General features: G+C 40.4%; 1 protein-coding gene across 1 annotated transcript in view; it reads right to left on the bottom strand.

Moving 5' to 3' along the window:
• Positions 1 to 17,514, bottom strand: part of DMD (dystrophin) — a 2,317,639-nt gene that overhangs the window by 1,415,901 nt on the left and 884,224 nt on the right. The window contains exon 18 of the mRNA XM_063457949.1: positions 4,171 to 4,294. Coding sequence (XP_063314019.1) covers positions 4,171 to 4,294 — 124 coding nt within the window. The remainder of the gene's footprint in view (positions 1 to 4,170; positions 4,295 to 17,514) is intronic.

Below are 17,514 nucleotides of genomic sequence, written 5' to 3'. Positions count from 1 at the left end.
AATCTGGTCCTGGTTGCCATCTATTTACCTATCTGGACATTTGGTTCCTCTTGTCATTTGACAAGTTATTTCACTGTTTACCTATTTTTTTTTTTTGGTCTCATTTTAGAGTACATTATTGTACATCCATACGTTGGATAACTTTTTATTAGTTTGTCATTAAAAGTTATATTTTAACATTTACCTCTGTAGTTTCACCACATTCCATTCTATTCTCTAAGCACAGCTTTTACAAACACATTTCAATGTAGCATGTCATCTGTAAAATGCTTTCAGATTAATGGGAATCAAGCCATATATGTTACATAGTTACATGAGACTTGCGTCCATCAAGTTCAGCCTTTCTCACATAAGTTTTTGCTGTTGATCCAAAAGAAGGCAAAAAACCTAGTCTGAAGCGCTTCCAATTTTGCAACAAACTAGGAAAAAATTCCTTCTTGACCCCAAAATAGCAGTCAGATGTCTCCTTGGATCAAGCAGCTATTACCCCACTAATTAGAAATTATATCCCTGTATGTTATGTTTTTGCAAGTATTTATCCAATTGCAGTTTAAACATCTGTATAGACTCTGACAAAACCAACTCTTCGGGCAGAGAATTCCATATCCTTATTGCTCTTACTGTAAAAAAAAACTTTTCTTTGCCTTAGATGAAATCTCCTTTCTTCCAGCCAAAATGTGTGACCTCGTGTCCTATGTATAGCCCTGTTTATGAATATATTTCCAGATAAAGGTTTGTATATGTCAATATAATAATTCACAAATATGCAGGTATTCCAATCTACTTCTTAAAACTATTACTGTACAATTACTATATAGTAATTAAACAACAAGTTGTAGTGAGTTGGCAATCAACTTGAAAAATAAAGAAGAAAAAAACAAAACAAAATTTAGCTGATTTCGAGATTTTTTTTTTTCACTGTGAAATGCTTTCAGATTAATGGGAATCTAGCCAAATGTGAATTTTGCTTATATAGAGATTTTTATAAACTAAGTTAGTTTTGAAAGCTGCTTATCAACTCACTATACCTATTTTACAGTACATAGAGCCCTTGAAGACTTTTATGTTTATTAAGGGCTTCACATTTTAATAAGGAGCACTAAGTTGCCCCATAGTCAAGCAATAGGTCAAAGTCGTGCTTGTTCTTACTGGCTTCTCTGTAATAGAGAACAGGTCGAGTTATAGATGGTGGTAGACACCGGGATACACTGAGTCATGTAAAACAGAATTGAATGTCAAATACCTTCAAAATTGCTTGTTTGTATTAATATAAGCAGCAAGGTTCCTCAATGTTCTGTATGTACATAATGTCTCCAATGATGCTGTGTTTCCTATATATATATTATATGTCTTGCATTGAACTGTTACCCTTTTGAGCTGCACTTAAATGACCTGTACCATGGACAGATGTTTCGCTCACCAATGACAAATTGCAAGTGGAAACTTTGATAAAATGGTGATATACTCCTTTGGAGTCTCAAAGACAAGTTGTGCTTTTAGTGTCACTCTTTGGGGGCTGCGTTGGGCTGTATGATGTTAGTAAGATCTGCCTAAAGAAGTCTGCAAAGTCCACTTATGCTGAACATGTATTATTTTGACAGCAAAGCAATAGCAGATACAACATGTTATCAATGTTAAATTTAAAGGGAAACTATAGTCACCAGAATGACTACAGCTTAATGTAGTTGTTCTAGTGAGTATAATCACTGCCTTCAGACATTTTCATGCAAACACTGCCTTTTCAGAGAAAAGCAGTGTTTACATTGCCCATAGGGACACCTCCAAGTGGCCATTCCTCAGATGGCCACTGGAGGTGCTTCCTGGCTCAGCGCTGCACAGTAGGCAGCTCTGTCATCCAGCGTCCCCACACTCTGTATGGGGACGCTAAAGAGGTGCTGATTGGACAAAACGGCATTTGGCCCTGTCCTCTTTGCCTCCCCATGGGAAAGCATTGAATTGGCTAAAAATACGGCAGTTCTGATGATGTCACTGGTGGGGCCAACGCTGGAAATAAGGTGAGTTTTTCATGCTTTTAAGGGGGTAAGGGGAAGGCAAGCCACCTTAATGATGGATTTTGCACTATAGTGTCAGGAATACATGTTTGTGTTAATGACCCTATAGTGTTCCTTTAAGTTTCTGTTTATTCAAATTAATACCTCCAGAGACAAGAAAACATGTAATGCTTTGGCCATCATGCCTAACAACAACATTCCAAATGGGCATTCGATGTGCTCACTTAGAGCAGAAAGATTCAATTTTTTTTGTTTTGTTTTTTATCGTTTTTTTTATGGCTTCACATAACTCCTCAGTATGGACATATGACAACATTATACAAATATATCTGTGTCCAATACAAACTATTGTGTGGAAATCGATTTACAAACAGGACTTTACATAGGACACGAGGTCATGCGTTTAGACTGGAAGAAAGAAGATTCAGTCTAAGGCAAAGGAAAGGTTTTTTTACTGTAAGAACAATCAGGATGTGGAATTCTCTGCCTGAAGAAGTGGTTTTATCAGAGTCCATACAGATGTTCAAACAGCTACTAGATGCATACTTGCAAAAACATAATATTCAATGATATAATCTTTCAATGTAGAGTAATAACTGCTTGATCCAAGGATAAATCTGACTGCCATTCTGGGGTCATGGAAAGTTTGTTGCAAAATTGGAAGTGCTTCAAACTGTTTTTTTTTGCCTTCTTTTGGCTCAACAGCAAAAAACAAATATGAGGAAGGCTGAGCTTAATGGGCACATGTCTCTTTTCAGCCTATGTAACTATGTAACATTAACAATAAGTGTAGCGGAGGCCTGATATTCCACAGGTTAACTCCACTATAGATCCCAGTGAGGCTCAGGAACAAGCAGTAAAAACCCCATGGAACAGTAATTCCAGCAAATAAAGTAATCCACGAATATCCCCATACAGATCCCAATGACTGGACGACACACAGCATCAGGAGCAGAACTGATGTTTAATGACCTGGACTCTGCTTTTATGCATTGCACCCCTGCAAGGGAGACGCCCACAGGCAATTAGGCATTAACCACTCATATAACGGTTACATCCCACATATTCCCTCCCCTCTGCTTGGGAGATAATTGAGTTTCTTACTGTATGTCCTCAATTATCTCCAAGCTGAAACTTATATATTTTTATACAATTTTATAACTTTATGATTTTGTATCACACAGGAATAAACTATTAATTAATACATTATTTTTATGAACCACACAACTTGGGGAAAAACATATTACAAATGTGTACAAATCAGTTCAGTGGTTCCCGAGATATTGAAAAAGTATCTTTGGACCGACCGCACGCCTGTTTGCATGCCCACAGATTCAGGCTGTGTGGTTGGTCTATTTGTGCCTTGAAAATTGACAAAGTCCCATCCGAAGGCGACGTTCGAATAGTCGAACGCACTTCGACTTCTGTCGAAGTGTCGAAGTAGAACGGGGTTAAACTGCTGCGCTGTTCGTTAGTCGAGTGGAAATCTATTTCCCATGAAAAAGATGACAAAGTCCCATTCGAACGGGTGTTCGAATCTTTGAACAGGACTTAGTCTCCAGCCGCGGTGTCGAAGGGTAGGGGAAGGTACAGGTCGACCGCGTTTGACTGCATTAAAATGGCCGCCGCCACGTGTTCGATTGTCTAATGGCAGCCACTTCGACTACTTCGGCACTTCGGCTGTATCCGAAGTACCATATCAAACGTACCCATTCTTTGCACCACACAATTAAAGGGCCAGAAACTGTTTTTGTCTTTAAGTGCAAGGCACGGTGGATGATGGCAATAAAACAAAGGGTAGAGGTTCTCAGGTAACATGGTAAGTGGCTGATGCAGATCAAATGCCGAACAGGGGCATCTGTTACAGATGGGACAGCCAAAAAAAGGGGTTCCGCTACAGTAAGGTATCAGGAATGTAGAGTACACAGTATGGAATTGCTATCATAGTGCTTAAACTTTAATCAGAATGTGCTGTTTTATTTTTATTATTAAAGATTAGTAATATAAAGGAGAAAGATAATCAGTTACAAATTGCATTACAGTATATAAGACACTTAACTGAATTTTCTCAAGGAAAAATATTTTATTTATGCTAAGAATGTAATCCATTTCCTTTGTGCTCTCTCAGATGAAACATATTTAAATTAAGTGTACTTACTTTGACTTTCTTTGTGAGGTCTGTGAGGTCTCCTTCTTTTCTATAGATTGCAAATTCAGAGCTTTGCAGAACAGGTTCAGAGCGTGTCATCCAGCTGTGAAGTTCTGTTAAGTCTGCATCAAATCTAAAAATAAACAAAAAGGACACTTATGTAAGTCATTCTCAAGCAGTCATCTTAAATGTGGAATGTTCGTAAAAACTATGAAGAAGCTGTCATTTTTGAATCTTTTACAAAAAACACACATTATCTTTGCAACATTAGTAGCATGGTGATATACTGACGCAGACACTTCTGTTTCAAATAGTTTTATTTGCAGGGTTTCAAGTAGATAATTCAGAATTTCCACATATTCAGAGGAGTATAGCAAAATTAAAGTAGCTGTTTCACATTAGCAGAGTGTTTAAACAGTAGTGAAGTCACTGATCTATTTAAATGATAACACAATTGCACATTACCTCAATGGTCTGTATAAACGATAATATATGTAATAGAGACAGCAGAAAAAAAACAACATTTAACCCCTTAAGGACACATGACATGTGTGACATGTCATGATTCCCTTTTATTCCAGAAGTTTGGTCCTTAAGGGGTTAAACATGTTCTGATCAAGAAAACTGGAAAATAATCAGAAAATATCATTAAAAAGTACATAGAACAGAGATCAGCATTGAGTGGATAAAAAGGGAAAATCAAGAGGATATTTGGGGAAAAACTAGGTAGGAATGGGTAAAAAATACATATTTCTTAAAAGAGCCTATAATATTCACAGGCTCATGTGCCACAAAAAGTCTGAGACAAAACTTTGGTCAATTTCAGGAGTAAGAGGTAGGGAATCTCGAATGTAAGTAGGCCTATTATTTAATAATAATTTCACTTATGGGTCAGAGCTAATTACTCCCCCAGAACTTTACTCCTGTGGTCAAAATCCACAATCCAGAGTGACGCGATCACAGTGCATCACCACCAAGCATTATGGGAGGAAATTCATATATTTTTAAGCTATATGTCACTGGGTTACATTGCATCACTTTAAGCTAAACTGCTGAAGGCAAAGGATGACATGATCTTATTTTTCAAGTTAATCAGCAGTGACAGGGATTCTTAGTTTTCTGCTTCTGTGTTCTTATTTCACATATATTTCCAGAAAAGATCTAGTTGAATTCTGCTCTATCAATTTCATGTTATCATGCATATCACCATCTCAATTGGAAATTACTCCATATGTCTTTATTTTAGAGACATTGTGAAAATAACTTTTCCTTCTATAAAAGAAGAGGAAGTGATACTTATATGCACTTTATCAAGAGATTCAATTGCTAATGTTCCTGCAAATCGAACTATAGTACACCAGTTCTGCTGTTTAAATGATGTAGAAAAATTGTTCTGAAAAATAATAGTTCTCCTTAGAATATTCTATTCAAATACAAACTGTTTTGTTTTCTAAAAGGTCATGGAGACTAAAAGACTATTATTAAAGAAATATTTTTTGCTTGTAAAAAAAAAAATGGTAAAATTAAATTGCATATAGATACTCATATAGCTCGTAAAGGAATAGTTACCATTGTGATATAGCTACATTTACAAGACTTTTTACTTGTTATGTTTTGTTTATTAACTTATTACTATGTTTAGTATGTGCGTGTTGTAGAATATATATTTTTTAACATCAGAACATAAAAACACCTAACATTAAAATAATATTGCATATATTATTTTATTAATTCATGCATAATCAAATAAAAATAAATGTAATATTTTTTTTTTTTTTATTCTTTATTTTTGCATTGACAGAAATGTGGCAGTACGGCAGGGTAGGCTTATGCAAAGGCCAGATCACAGTATGAGTATTGTTTGTTTACAGAAAGAAAGGTAATTTTGTTAGTGCATATAACGTTTTATACAATAACATTTGACTTGTGTGCATTCAATCAGAATTTTACATTGTAGCGGTGTAAATTAAAGAGAATATATAGGTAACAGAAAAACGTAAAAAACCTAAAGTGTAATGAAATATGATGAAACCAAGGACTAGGTCGTGACTTAGTTGCCCCTTATCCCTCCTAGAGCGCTCAGAGCGCCAACCGTGCTTCGTTCACCTGCGGCACTTGGGGCCCCCCTCCCGTGAATGTTCACCTGCATCTTCAGTGCCACCCTGCTTATCCCCGATATTGCTCCCAGAGGTCCAACACATTTTGAAAGGTCTAGACTGAGTGTTGAACTTGTGCCGTCACTTTGTCCATTAGATAGTTGTCTTTTATTTTGGCTATAACTAGGGACAGTGGGTGCAGTTCCGGACTCACCCATTTCTGGGCTAGGGCCCGTCTGGAAGCCAAATAGACCATGTTAATTAGTTTCTGTTCATGTCTGGTTAACCCCTTGGTAGGTCTGAAAAGGAGGCAGGCCCAGGGGTCATGTGTGAGGTTCCTCTGTAAAATCTGGGAGCTCAGTCCCACCACCTTTTTCCAGTATTCACTCACTTTGGGGCATTGCCACCACATGTGTACATAACTCCACCTCTCCACGCACAGCCTCCAGCATGTGTCTGTGGGGCTTATGCTCATATAATATTGTTTGACTGGGTCTTATACGCCTGCTCTTGGAATGTTACACAGATGGAGGGTTGTACGCGTGCCTTCCCAAATTTCCTCCCACTCCACTCCACTCCACTCCCTCCAATACATTACATTTTTAATCATGCATATAAGGATTTAACTTAAAGTGGTATTGTTATTGTTTTAACAAGTAAAACAATATCTCTCATGCTAAGATCCAGGAGAACAGTTGCAATTTAGTGCTAATGAGGCTACTCACTCTGGGGATACCAGAGAAAAGCTCAGACAGTGCAGGGTTTGATATCAAAATAGTATAGGTTCTCTCTGTAATGGTGAACACAAACTTTCTGAGACTTGAGTTCTGTACTCCGAATGAGTGTATCTCCACCAAGGTTGTTACTTTCCATGGAACCGAATAGCTAAAGTGTCTATTAGGGCTGTCTCACAGTTCCAAAGCGATTCAGGGTATCTCCCAGTCAGGTGTTTGGTGTTTAGGAAGAGTCTAAGATATCTCATGACATCTAATGTACCATTACTCACAATCCTGCAGACCACATTCAGGGTGTTCTGCAGGATTGGGAGTGATGGTACAGGAGGGAAAGCAAGCAAAATGATTTGAGCTGTTTTGGGAGTGTTTGTTCTAGTGTCCTGCACAACTTTCATGGTTAGTGGACCAGTCTGTCACACTGTTTTTTTGCTGATATTTTAAATGCACTTCTTCTGATTCACTAATTTGTATATTAAGATATAAGCAATGCTGTTGAATATGTGAGATGTGAATGTTCTAATATATTTAAAAATAAAATGTAAAATAATGAGCACTGCTATGAATAGGAAATTCATAAAAAATGTAACAACCAGATTGTCATGACAGCACAGGCTTTCATTTGCACTTGGTTAGCTGAATAATCTTTTTAACTTTTCTATTTATTTTTTGTAGCAGATTTTTATTTTTTTAAAAATATCTTACATAAAATGTGTAATAGATACTCAAACTGTGTTACCATGTGAGTAAACAACATCACATTCAAGTCAGCTGAATTTCTTTATCAGAAATATTAAGCATGACCCAGAATGTTTACTAAACAACAAACTAGGTTGAGCTGATGACCAATTGTGAACAGGGCCCACCAGGATAACGGGAAATTTCCAAGTGGGCTGCTGTAGTCTGGAATGTTCCTCTGCATAGCCACATGTATGGGAGGGGAAAAGCAGCACTAACAGGAGTGCTAGGTGTTTCAATAGTGTATGCAGACCCTGAGGATAACGATAGCTTAGCTGCAGTTTCTGTGAAGGAGTTGTTGGTACCTGCCTGACAATACTGGCCAGCTCCTTTATAGTGCACTATAGCTTATGTTTTAAGCCCCTTCCCAGCCCCAGTGAGACTTCCTTGACTATAACACTGCAAGGGAGCTAACAGTCCATGAGCGGAAGAACATGATGAGCTCCCATGTTGGCAGGTACACTGGGTAAGTGTAGTGGCCTAACAGCTTATTCTGGTGGAGAGAAGGAGTATTGGAGCTGAAAGGGAGAGATTAAGAGGGAGCTGGAGGGGTTGAGAGATTGGAATGTACAAAGAGGAAGATGGAACTTGAGGGAGGGAGATGAAGCAGGAGGGGAGAGAGGGAGGGAGATGGAGTTGGTGGAGAGAGTAGGAGGAAGATGAAGCTGGATGAGAGAAAAAGATGGAGTGAGAAAGAGATGGAGCTAAAGCGGAAAAAGGGAGGTGGAGTGGAGGGAGAGAGGGGGAGCTGAAGGGGAGATTGAGGGAGTTGGAGGGGAGAAATAAAATGTGAACAGGAGTGAGAGGGAGAGGAAGTTGGATGGAGTGAAAGAAGGAGCTGGAAGGGAAAGAGGGAGCTGGAATGGAGGAATATGGAACTGAAGGGAAGAGGGAGGAAGATGGAGCTGTAAAGGGGAGAGGAATATAAAGCAGGAGGGGAGAGAGACAGGAAGATGGAACTGTAGAGGAGAGAGGCAGCAAGATTGATTTGGAGGAGAGAGAAGGAGCTGGAGGAGAAAACGACAGGGAGAGGAAGGAAGATGGAGCTGAAAGAGAGAGATGAGAAGATTGAACTAGTGAGGAGAGAGGGAGGAAGATAGAGCTAAAGGAAGAGCTGTAGCTGGAAAGGGGAGAGAGGGAAATGGAGTCGGAGGGGAGAGAGGGAGATGGAGCTGGATGGGACAGAGGGGAATAGATGGAGCTTGATGGGGAGAAAATTGAGCTGAAGGGGAGAGGGAGATGGAACTGGATTAATATCTGCACACAATACCGACACAATACATTAGAGGGCTGGTATAACATTTTTACCATGGATGCTTTTTATACCTTGTCCGGCCCTGATTGTGAACAGCTAAACTTGTTTGTTTTTTTTTAACTATTTATTTTGTGTGAATTCGCTGCCAACATGCTGCTAAGAAAATGTTAAGTGATTAAATTCAGTATCTGTATTTTTATCTATATGTACTTGTGTTCACATGAACAAAGCTTTACGGTTTAGCTGTTGCAATGCTATTATTTGAACATCATATTTTATGTTAAATGACACTAATTCATAGCAATGTTGAGAACAGTATGTGACACTAGATGGTGCCCAAAGTCTATGGGAAACTGTCACAAAGAACATTGGCCATGATAATCATTTACGTATACCATTCTCACTAATGTAAATCAAGTCTATCAATGGATCGCAGCAGGTGTGTGCTCACGCTTAATAATCTCTTACAATACACTTAAACCTGATGTTTGTAATATCTGATATTGTATATTATAACTGTTTAAATAAACCTGCAAGCAAATTATTACACACAAGGATAGCATAATTTGAAAGTCATTTTTTAAATCACGTTTACTAACATTAACATTAGTCCACAGATATCTTTATTTTCTTTTTATACATTATTTACACCTATGTTTACAAAATAGATGGAATTTTCTGCAGTTTAGCTCTTGACAATCTTGACATGACAGGTATACTTTAAACATTTTTCGGAGGGAATTTTGCAAATATTGCTGAAATCCACAGTTGAAAATATATATATTTTTTTGTTTTACCATGCAATTTAATAACACAATGCATGTAACACAACAGTCTTCAAAGATAAGTTAAATGCTAAATTTGTGCATACTGGCAATGGACAGTCAATGGTCCAGCTCCTCCCTACATGCCAGCCAAGCTCTTTCCTAAGCCTGTCCTACAAGATGTCCCCTGCAGAAAGAATTGGCCTGCAGGGAGAACTTGCCCTCAGCATCGGATCAAACATAAGCCACAAAGCTTGTTACAACCAAGAAGAGTGTTTTATTAAAAGACAGGTCCTGACATGAAGAAAAATGCAATGCAAAGGTTGACACAATAATCATGTAATTACACTGAATTAAAGATGCCCCTATAGTGACTGTGCAGAACTAATCAGACCATCTAGAGAGTGTGTGTGTGTTCTCTCTCTCCCATCAGACTGCCAAAAAGAGAAGCACAACTTATATATAAAGTCTTATGGCTTGACTGGTGTGCAGATTTTTCTTTAACATTGTATTAACTATCCACTATATATATATATATATATATATATATATATATATATATATATATATATATATATATATATATATATATATATATATATATATATATATGTATATATATATATATATATATATATATACACATATATATATATATATATATATATATATATATATATGTATATATATATATATATATTTATATATATATTGTTTTGGATTTTGTATATATATATATATATATATATATATATATAGAGACAAGTGTAGGAAAAGCACTCCAAGGACTTCTTTCAATGTAGAAAATAAATAAATTTTATTCGGCAACTGCCATGAAAACTCAACGTTTCAGTCCTGTGTCAGGACTTTCGTCAGGATAACAGTGCATTGTAATTGTTACAAAATATATAGAAAAATAACACAGTACTAATTAGATTAAAATCAAATTTCAGTACATAAGAGACACCTGATGCTTACCCCTCAGCCTGTGTACCGGTTTCCCTGGGCGCCAGAAAATCGCGGGCAAAATTGATTCCTTATCGTGTATGCAGCAGCTGTCCAGAATCCTGCTGTGCGCGCTCAGTGCGTCTGCCGTTACCATGGTGACCGGCCGAGACGTGAGGCAGCGTTTGTTTACGCGTAGTCATGGCAACCCGCCGATCGTAGACTGATCGGGTTGCAGGGAAATTCCGTACACAAGAGGCTGGGGTGCAAGCATATTCATATGGAAAAACGGCAAACATGTAGTGACACACCAATATCATTACTGAGCAAAGTCTCGATAGCATGTATATACAACTGCCTAACAATATGATAACAAAGCACGGCAAAATAGTTTACCTGTGATGTGCTCGTAGTAATGCCCTAAAGCATAATAATTTAGCAATATACATGGCGAGATAATAGAGATATCTAGTAGTGTGGCAATAAGGCAAGTCCGGTCAGCCCACACTCGGTATCCATACTATATAAAACATACTATTTAATGGTATGTGTAGAATGATACAGGGGTCATTTGGTTAAGTGCTAGTGGGTAAAGCAAATTTAGTAACCACACGACTATGTACACTATTATTTACACGACTATTTACATAAAGTCTATTGCAGATCAATATCACCACAGTGTCCTAATCATAGGAAGATGCCCAACGTGTACTTCTCATTAAGGCCTTTGGGTTGGACCGTGTCCAGCGTACGGATCCAATGGAGTTCTCTTTGTAATAAAAGTTTTTTCCTGTCGCCGCCTCTAAGTGGCTGTGGGATATGGTCTATCGCTGTGAACTTCATAGAGGGCAGGGGATGGCTCTTTTCCCCAAAGTGTTTGGCCACTGGTAGTTCGGACCCCTTGTCCCTGTACGCTATGCGGATACTCGAGCGGTGATTGCGCATCCTCTCCCTCAATGGAAGGTCCGTTTTGCCCACATAGGCTAGTCCACACGGGCAGACTAATTTATACACTACATGGTCACTGGTGCAGGTCAGTCTATGTCTGATGGTGTATTTCCTGCCCGTATGTGGGTGGGCGAAGGTTTTGCACGGAATCATGTGGCTACAAGTTACGCATCCAAGGCATCTGTAGCATCCCAGATTTGAGTGGGTAGTTGGTTGGTTATAACAATGTGTGGGGTCCGTCTTGACCAGTAAATCCCTTAGGTTCTTACCCCTACGGTAGCACATCATTGGTGGCTGTCGAAATTGGCTTGGTAAGCTGGTGTCATTTGACATCATTCGCCAGTTACGGTTGGTAGATTCCCTGATGTGGTTAGAGATTGTTGTGTATGTAATGGGAAATGTTAGTCTTCCCACCTTGGAGTTCTGTGTTGGAGCCACTTCCAGGCTTTTCTTCAGGGCTTGCTGTAATATGACAGGGCTATACCCCCGTGCCAAGAATTTGTCCCACATTTCCTTCAGTTGATGTTGCCTGTTGGTTTCATTTGAGTTGTTCCTGATTACTCTCAAAAATTGGGACTGTGGAAGGGAATTCTTTAAGTGCCTCGGATGGTAGCTGTCAGCATGCAGGATAGTGTTTCTGTCGGTTGGCTTGGTATACAATGTGTATGCTATTTTATTATGCTCTATGTACAATCGTATGTCAAGGAAGTCTATTGTTTGTTCGTTCGTCGTCATGGTGAGGCGGACCGGTGTGTCGGTACCGTTGACGTATTCCAGCAGTTGCTCAGGGGTAGAGCCACCTTTTTTCCAAATCATAATGATATCATCTATAAAACGTTTGTAGAACAATATATTCTCTTGAAATGGGGTGAGTATATATTCCTGCTCAAAGATGTACATAAAACTGTTAGCATACATAGGCGCCATGGCCGCTCCCATCGACGTTCCAGCTATTTGTTGATACCACGTCTGTTCAAACCTGAAGTAATTCTGGTTCAACACCAGGTGTAGTAGCTCCAAGGTGTACTCTATTGGTGGCCCAAGGTACAGGGATGATGATGTTAATATTTGCCTCATTGCGTCTATGCCCATGTCATGTGGGATGACAGTATACAGACTCCTGACATCGCAGGTAATAAACGTTGTGCCTTCTTCTAAGTTGTCCAGTAGTCGCAACTCTGTTAGTAGGCTCGGTGTGTCCTTGATGCAAGTTTTTAATTCTTCAACCGGTTTTTTGAATAGAAAGTCAAGCCATTTGGCTATGGGCTCCAGGACCCCTCCAATTGCTGAGACTATAGGTCTGCCTGGGGGTAAGGTTGGATGTTTATGTATTTTGGGCAACGTGTACATCACTGGTGTCCGGGGTTTTGTTTGTAGTAGGTATTTATACAGATCCTCTGAGATGTAGGTCGCGTCTAGTCCTCGCTGTAGGGTCTGTTGGACCTTGTGCATGATTGCCTGTGTGGGGTCAGCCGTGAGTTTGGAGTAGGTAGTGGTGTCTTGTAGCTGGTTCAGAATTTCTTGTCTGTAATCGCTGTAGTTCAACAAGACTATCCCACCTCCTTTATCTGCTGGGCGAATTACTAGGTTCGGATCCTTAGCTAGTGAGGTGATGATTTGGCGTTCCTCCTTAGTGATATTTGATCTTGGTTTCTTGGGCTTGGTGAGATGGTCCTGTGTCTCCTGGTTCAGTGACCTCAAGAACGTTTTTATGGTTGGTTGATTAGGCAGTGGGTCCCATGTGCTTTTTGGTTTGAATTGGTTTGTCAGTGTATGCTCAGTGTCACTCGTTTTGAAGAAATCCTTCAACCTTAATGTCCTCCCAAATTTATAGTTCTCAATTTCTTGGGTTAGTGGGACCGGGTGGTTTGTGGGTACAAATGAGAACCCCTTCATTAGTAGACGGTTCTCTGTGTGGCTCAATTTACGTGTTGATAGATTAAAGATAGGGATTACCTCCGTCTTGGTGGCTTGCCTCTCAGACCGGTATATGCCGCCCCTCTGTCCTCGTCTTGTGATGTAGCGTCTGGCTCTAGATCTTGTTTGGAGCGTTGTCGTGTTTTGGTTCCTATTGTAGTCGTACCTCTCTCTAAAAAATGGCTTGTATTTTGAGTCGTTTCAGGTCTTTGTTGAGTGTCAGAATCCGAAGTAGACTCACCCGACGTTTTATCTATCGTGAATTGTCGCGGTCTTCTTATTGGTCGTCTATTCCTATTGAAGCGAGGGGCTTCATTCTGCCCGCTCAGCCACCGATAGACCCTATGTTCTGTATAGTCATTTTTCACCTTCTCTTGCTTCTCCCGTTTGAATCTGATCAGATCCGTTTTATACTCTTTGACATTCTGTTCCAGTCTGAGGAGGGTCGGAGCTGCTTCAGTGGATGTGAGCAAGATCACCTCTTTGGCCTCCAGTTGTGTGATTCTTTGTCTGATCTTTATGAGGTCCTCTTTCACATCTTCTATGATTATGAGGATCAGGTCCAATGAGCATTTATTCGATACTGATATCCATTTTTTACAGACCTTTGGTTTGGCTCGTCCTATTGTGGGGATGTTCTTAATTCTGAACCCCCTTGGTATCTGTAACCTTCTGTGGTAGTCCGACAGAAACAGTCCATGTAAGTCTAGGTCTGTCTCTTTCTTTTTCAGACGTATGAGGTCCAGGTATATCTCTTTAAGTGTGGTTGTCTGTGGTAGATCTGTTGTTAGAGAATCCCATCTGATCCGGTCAGCGTCCTCCTCTGACCGGATCAGATGGGATTCTCTAACAACAGATCTACCACAGACAACCACACTTAAAGAGATATACCTGGACCTCATACGTCTGAAAAAGAAAGAGACAGACCTAGACTTACATGGACTGTTTCTGTCGGACTACCACAGAAGGTTACAGATACCAAGGGGGGTCAGAATTAAGAACATCCCCACAATAGGACGAGCCAAACCAAAGGTCTGTAAAAAATGGATATCAGTATTGAATAAATGCTCATTGGACCTGATCCTCATAATCATAGAAGATGTGAAAGAGGACCTCATAAAGATCAGACAAAGAATCACACAACTGGAGGCCAAAGAGGTGATCTTGCTGACATCCACTGAAGCAGCTCCGACCCTCCTCAGACTGGAACAGAATGTCAAAGAGTATAAAACGGATCTGATCAGATTCAAACGGGAGAAGCAAGAGAAGGTGAAAAATGACTATACAGAACATAGGGTCTATCGGTGGCTGAGCGGGCAGAATGAAGCCCCTCGCTTCAATAGGAATAGACGACCAATAAGAAGACCGCGACAATTCACGATAGATAAAACGTCGGGTGAGTCTACTTCGGATTCTGACACTCAACAAAGACCTGAAACGACTCAAAATACAAGCCATTTTTTAGAGAGAGGTACGACTACAATAGGAACCACAACACGACAACGCTCCAAACAAGATCTAGAGCCAGACGCTACATCACAAGACGAGGACAGAGGGGCGGCATATACCGGTCTGAGAGGCAAGCCACCAAGACGGAGGTAATCCCGATCTTTAATCTATCAACACGTAAATTGAGCCACACAGAGAACCGTCTACTAATGAAGGGGCTCTCATTTGTACCCACAAACCACCCGGTCCCACTAACCCAAGAAATTGAGAACTATAAATTTGGGAGGACATTAAGGTTGAAGGATTTCTTCAAAACGAGTGACACTGAGCATACACTGACAAACCAATTCAAACCAAAAAGCACATGGGACCCACTGCCTAATCAACCAACCATAAAAACGTTCTTGAGGTCACTGAACCAGGAGACACAGGACCATCTCACCAAGCCCAAGAAACCAAGATCAAATATCACCAAGGAGGAACGCCAAATCATCACCTCACTAGCTAAGGATCCGAACCTAGTAATTCGCCCAGCAGATAAAGGAGGTGGGATAGTCTTGTTGAACTACAGCGATTACAGACAAGAAATTCTGAACCAGCTACAAGACACCACTACCTACTCCAAACTCACGGCTGACCCCACACAGGCAATCATGCACAAGGTCCAACAGACCCTACAGCGAGGACTAGACGCGACCTACATCTCAGAGGATCTGTATAAATACCTACTACAAACAAAACCCCGGACACCAGTGATGTACACGTTGCCCAAAATACATAAACATCCAACCTTACCCCCAGGCAGACCTATAGTCTCAGCAATTGGAGGGGTCCTGGAGCCCATAGCCAAATGGCTTGACTTTCTATTCAAAAAACCGGTTGAAGAATTAAAAACTTGCATCAAGGACACACCGAGCCTACTAACAGAGTTGCGACTACTGGACAACTTAGAAGAAGGCACAACGTTTATTACCTGCGATGTCAGGAGTCTGTATACTGTCATCCCACATGACATGGGCATAGACGCAATGAGGCAAATATTAACATCATCATCCCTGTACCTTGGGCCACCAATAGAGTACACCTTGGAGCTACTACACCTGGTGTTGAACCAGAATTGCTTCAGGTTTGAACAGACGTGGTATCAACAAATAGCTGGAACGTCGATGGGAGCGGCCATGGCGCCTATGTATGCTAACAGTTTTATGTACATCTTTGAGCAGGAATATATACTCACCCCATTTCAAGAGAATATATTGTTCTACAAACGTTTTATAGATGATATCATTATGATTTGGAAAAAAGGTGGCTCTACCCCTGAGCAACTGCTGGAATACGTCAACGGTACCGACACACCGGTCCGCCTCACCATGATGACGAACGAACAAACAATAGACTTCCTTGACATACGATTGTACATAGAGCATAATAAAATAGCATACACATTGTATACCAAGCCAACCGACAGAAACACTATCCTGCATGCTGACAGCTACCATCCAAGGCACTTAAAGAATTCCCTTCCACAGTCCCAATTTTTGAGAGTAATCAGGAACAACTCGAATGAAACCAACAGGCAACATCAACTGAAGGAAATGTGGGACAAATTCTTGGCACGGGGGTATAGCCCTGTCATATTACAGCAAGCCCTGAAGAAAAGCCTGGAAGTGGCTCCAACACAGAACTCCAAGGTGGGAAGACTAACATTTCCCATTACATACACAACAATCTCTAACCACATCAGGGAATCTACAAACCGTAACTGGCGAATGATGTCAAATGACACCAGCTTACCAAGCCAATTTCGACAGCCACCAATGATGTGCTACCGTAGGGGTAAGAACCTAAGGGATTTACTGGTCAAGACGGACCCCACACATTGTTATAACCAACCAACTACCCACTCAAATCTGGGATGCTACAGATGCCTTGGATGCGTAACTTGTAGCCACATGATTCCGTGCAAAACCTTCGCCCACCCACATACGGGCAGGAAATACATCATCAGACATAGACTGACCTGTACCAGTGACCATGTAGTGTATAAATTAGTCTGCCCGTGTGGACTAGCCTATGTGGGCAAAACGGACCTTCCATTGAGGGAGAGGATGCGCAATCACCGCTCGAGTATCCGCATAGCGTACAGGGACAAGGGGTCCGAACTACCAGTGGCCAAACACTTTTGGGAAAAGAGCCATCCCCTGCCCTCTATGAAGTTCACAGCGATAGACCATATCCCACAGCCACTTAGAGGCGGCGACAGGAAAAAACTTTTATTACAAAGAGAACTCCATTGGATCCGTACGCTGGACACGGTCCAACCCAAAGGCCTTAATTAGAAGTACACGTTGGGCATCTTCCTATGATTAGGACACTGTGGTGATATTGATCTGCAATAGACTTTATGTAAATAGTCGTGTAAATAATAGTGTACATAGTCGTGTGGTTACTAAATTTGCTTTACCCACTAGCACTTAACCAAATGACCCCTGTATCATTCTACACATACC

This window comes from Pelobates fuscus, chromosome 1 (genome assembly GCF_036172605.1).
Source record: "Pelobates fuscus isolate aPelFus1 chromosome 1, aPelFus1.pri, whole genome shotgun sequence".
Lineage (NCBI taxonomy): Eukaryota > Metazoa > Chordata > Amphibia > Anura > Pelobatidae > Pelobates > Pelobates fuscus.
The sequence above is the reverse complement of the archived record's forward strand: the minus strand, read 5'-3'. Positions and strand labels throughout refer to the sequence as shown.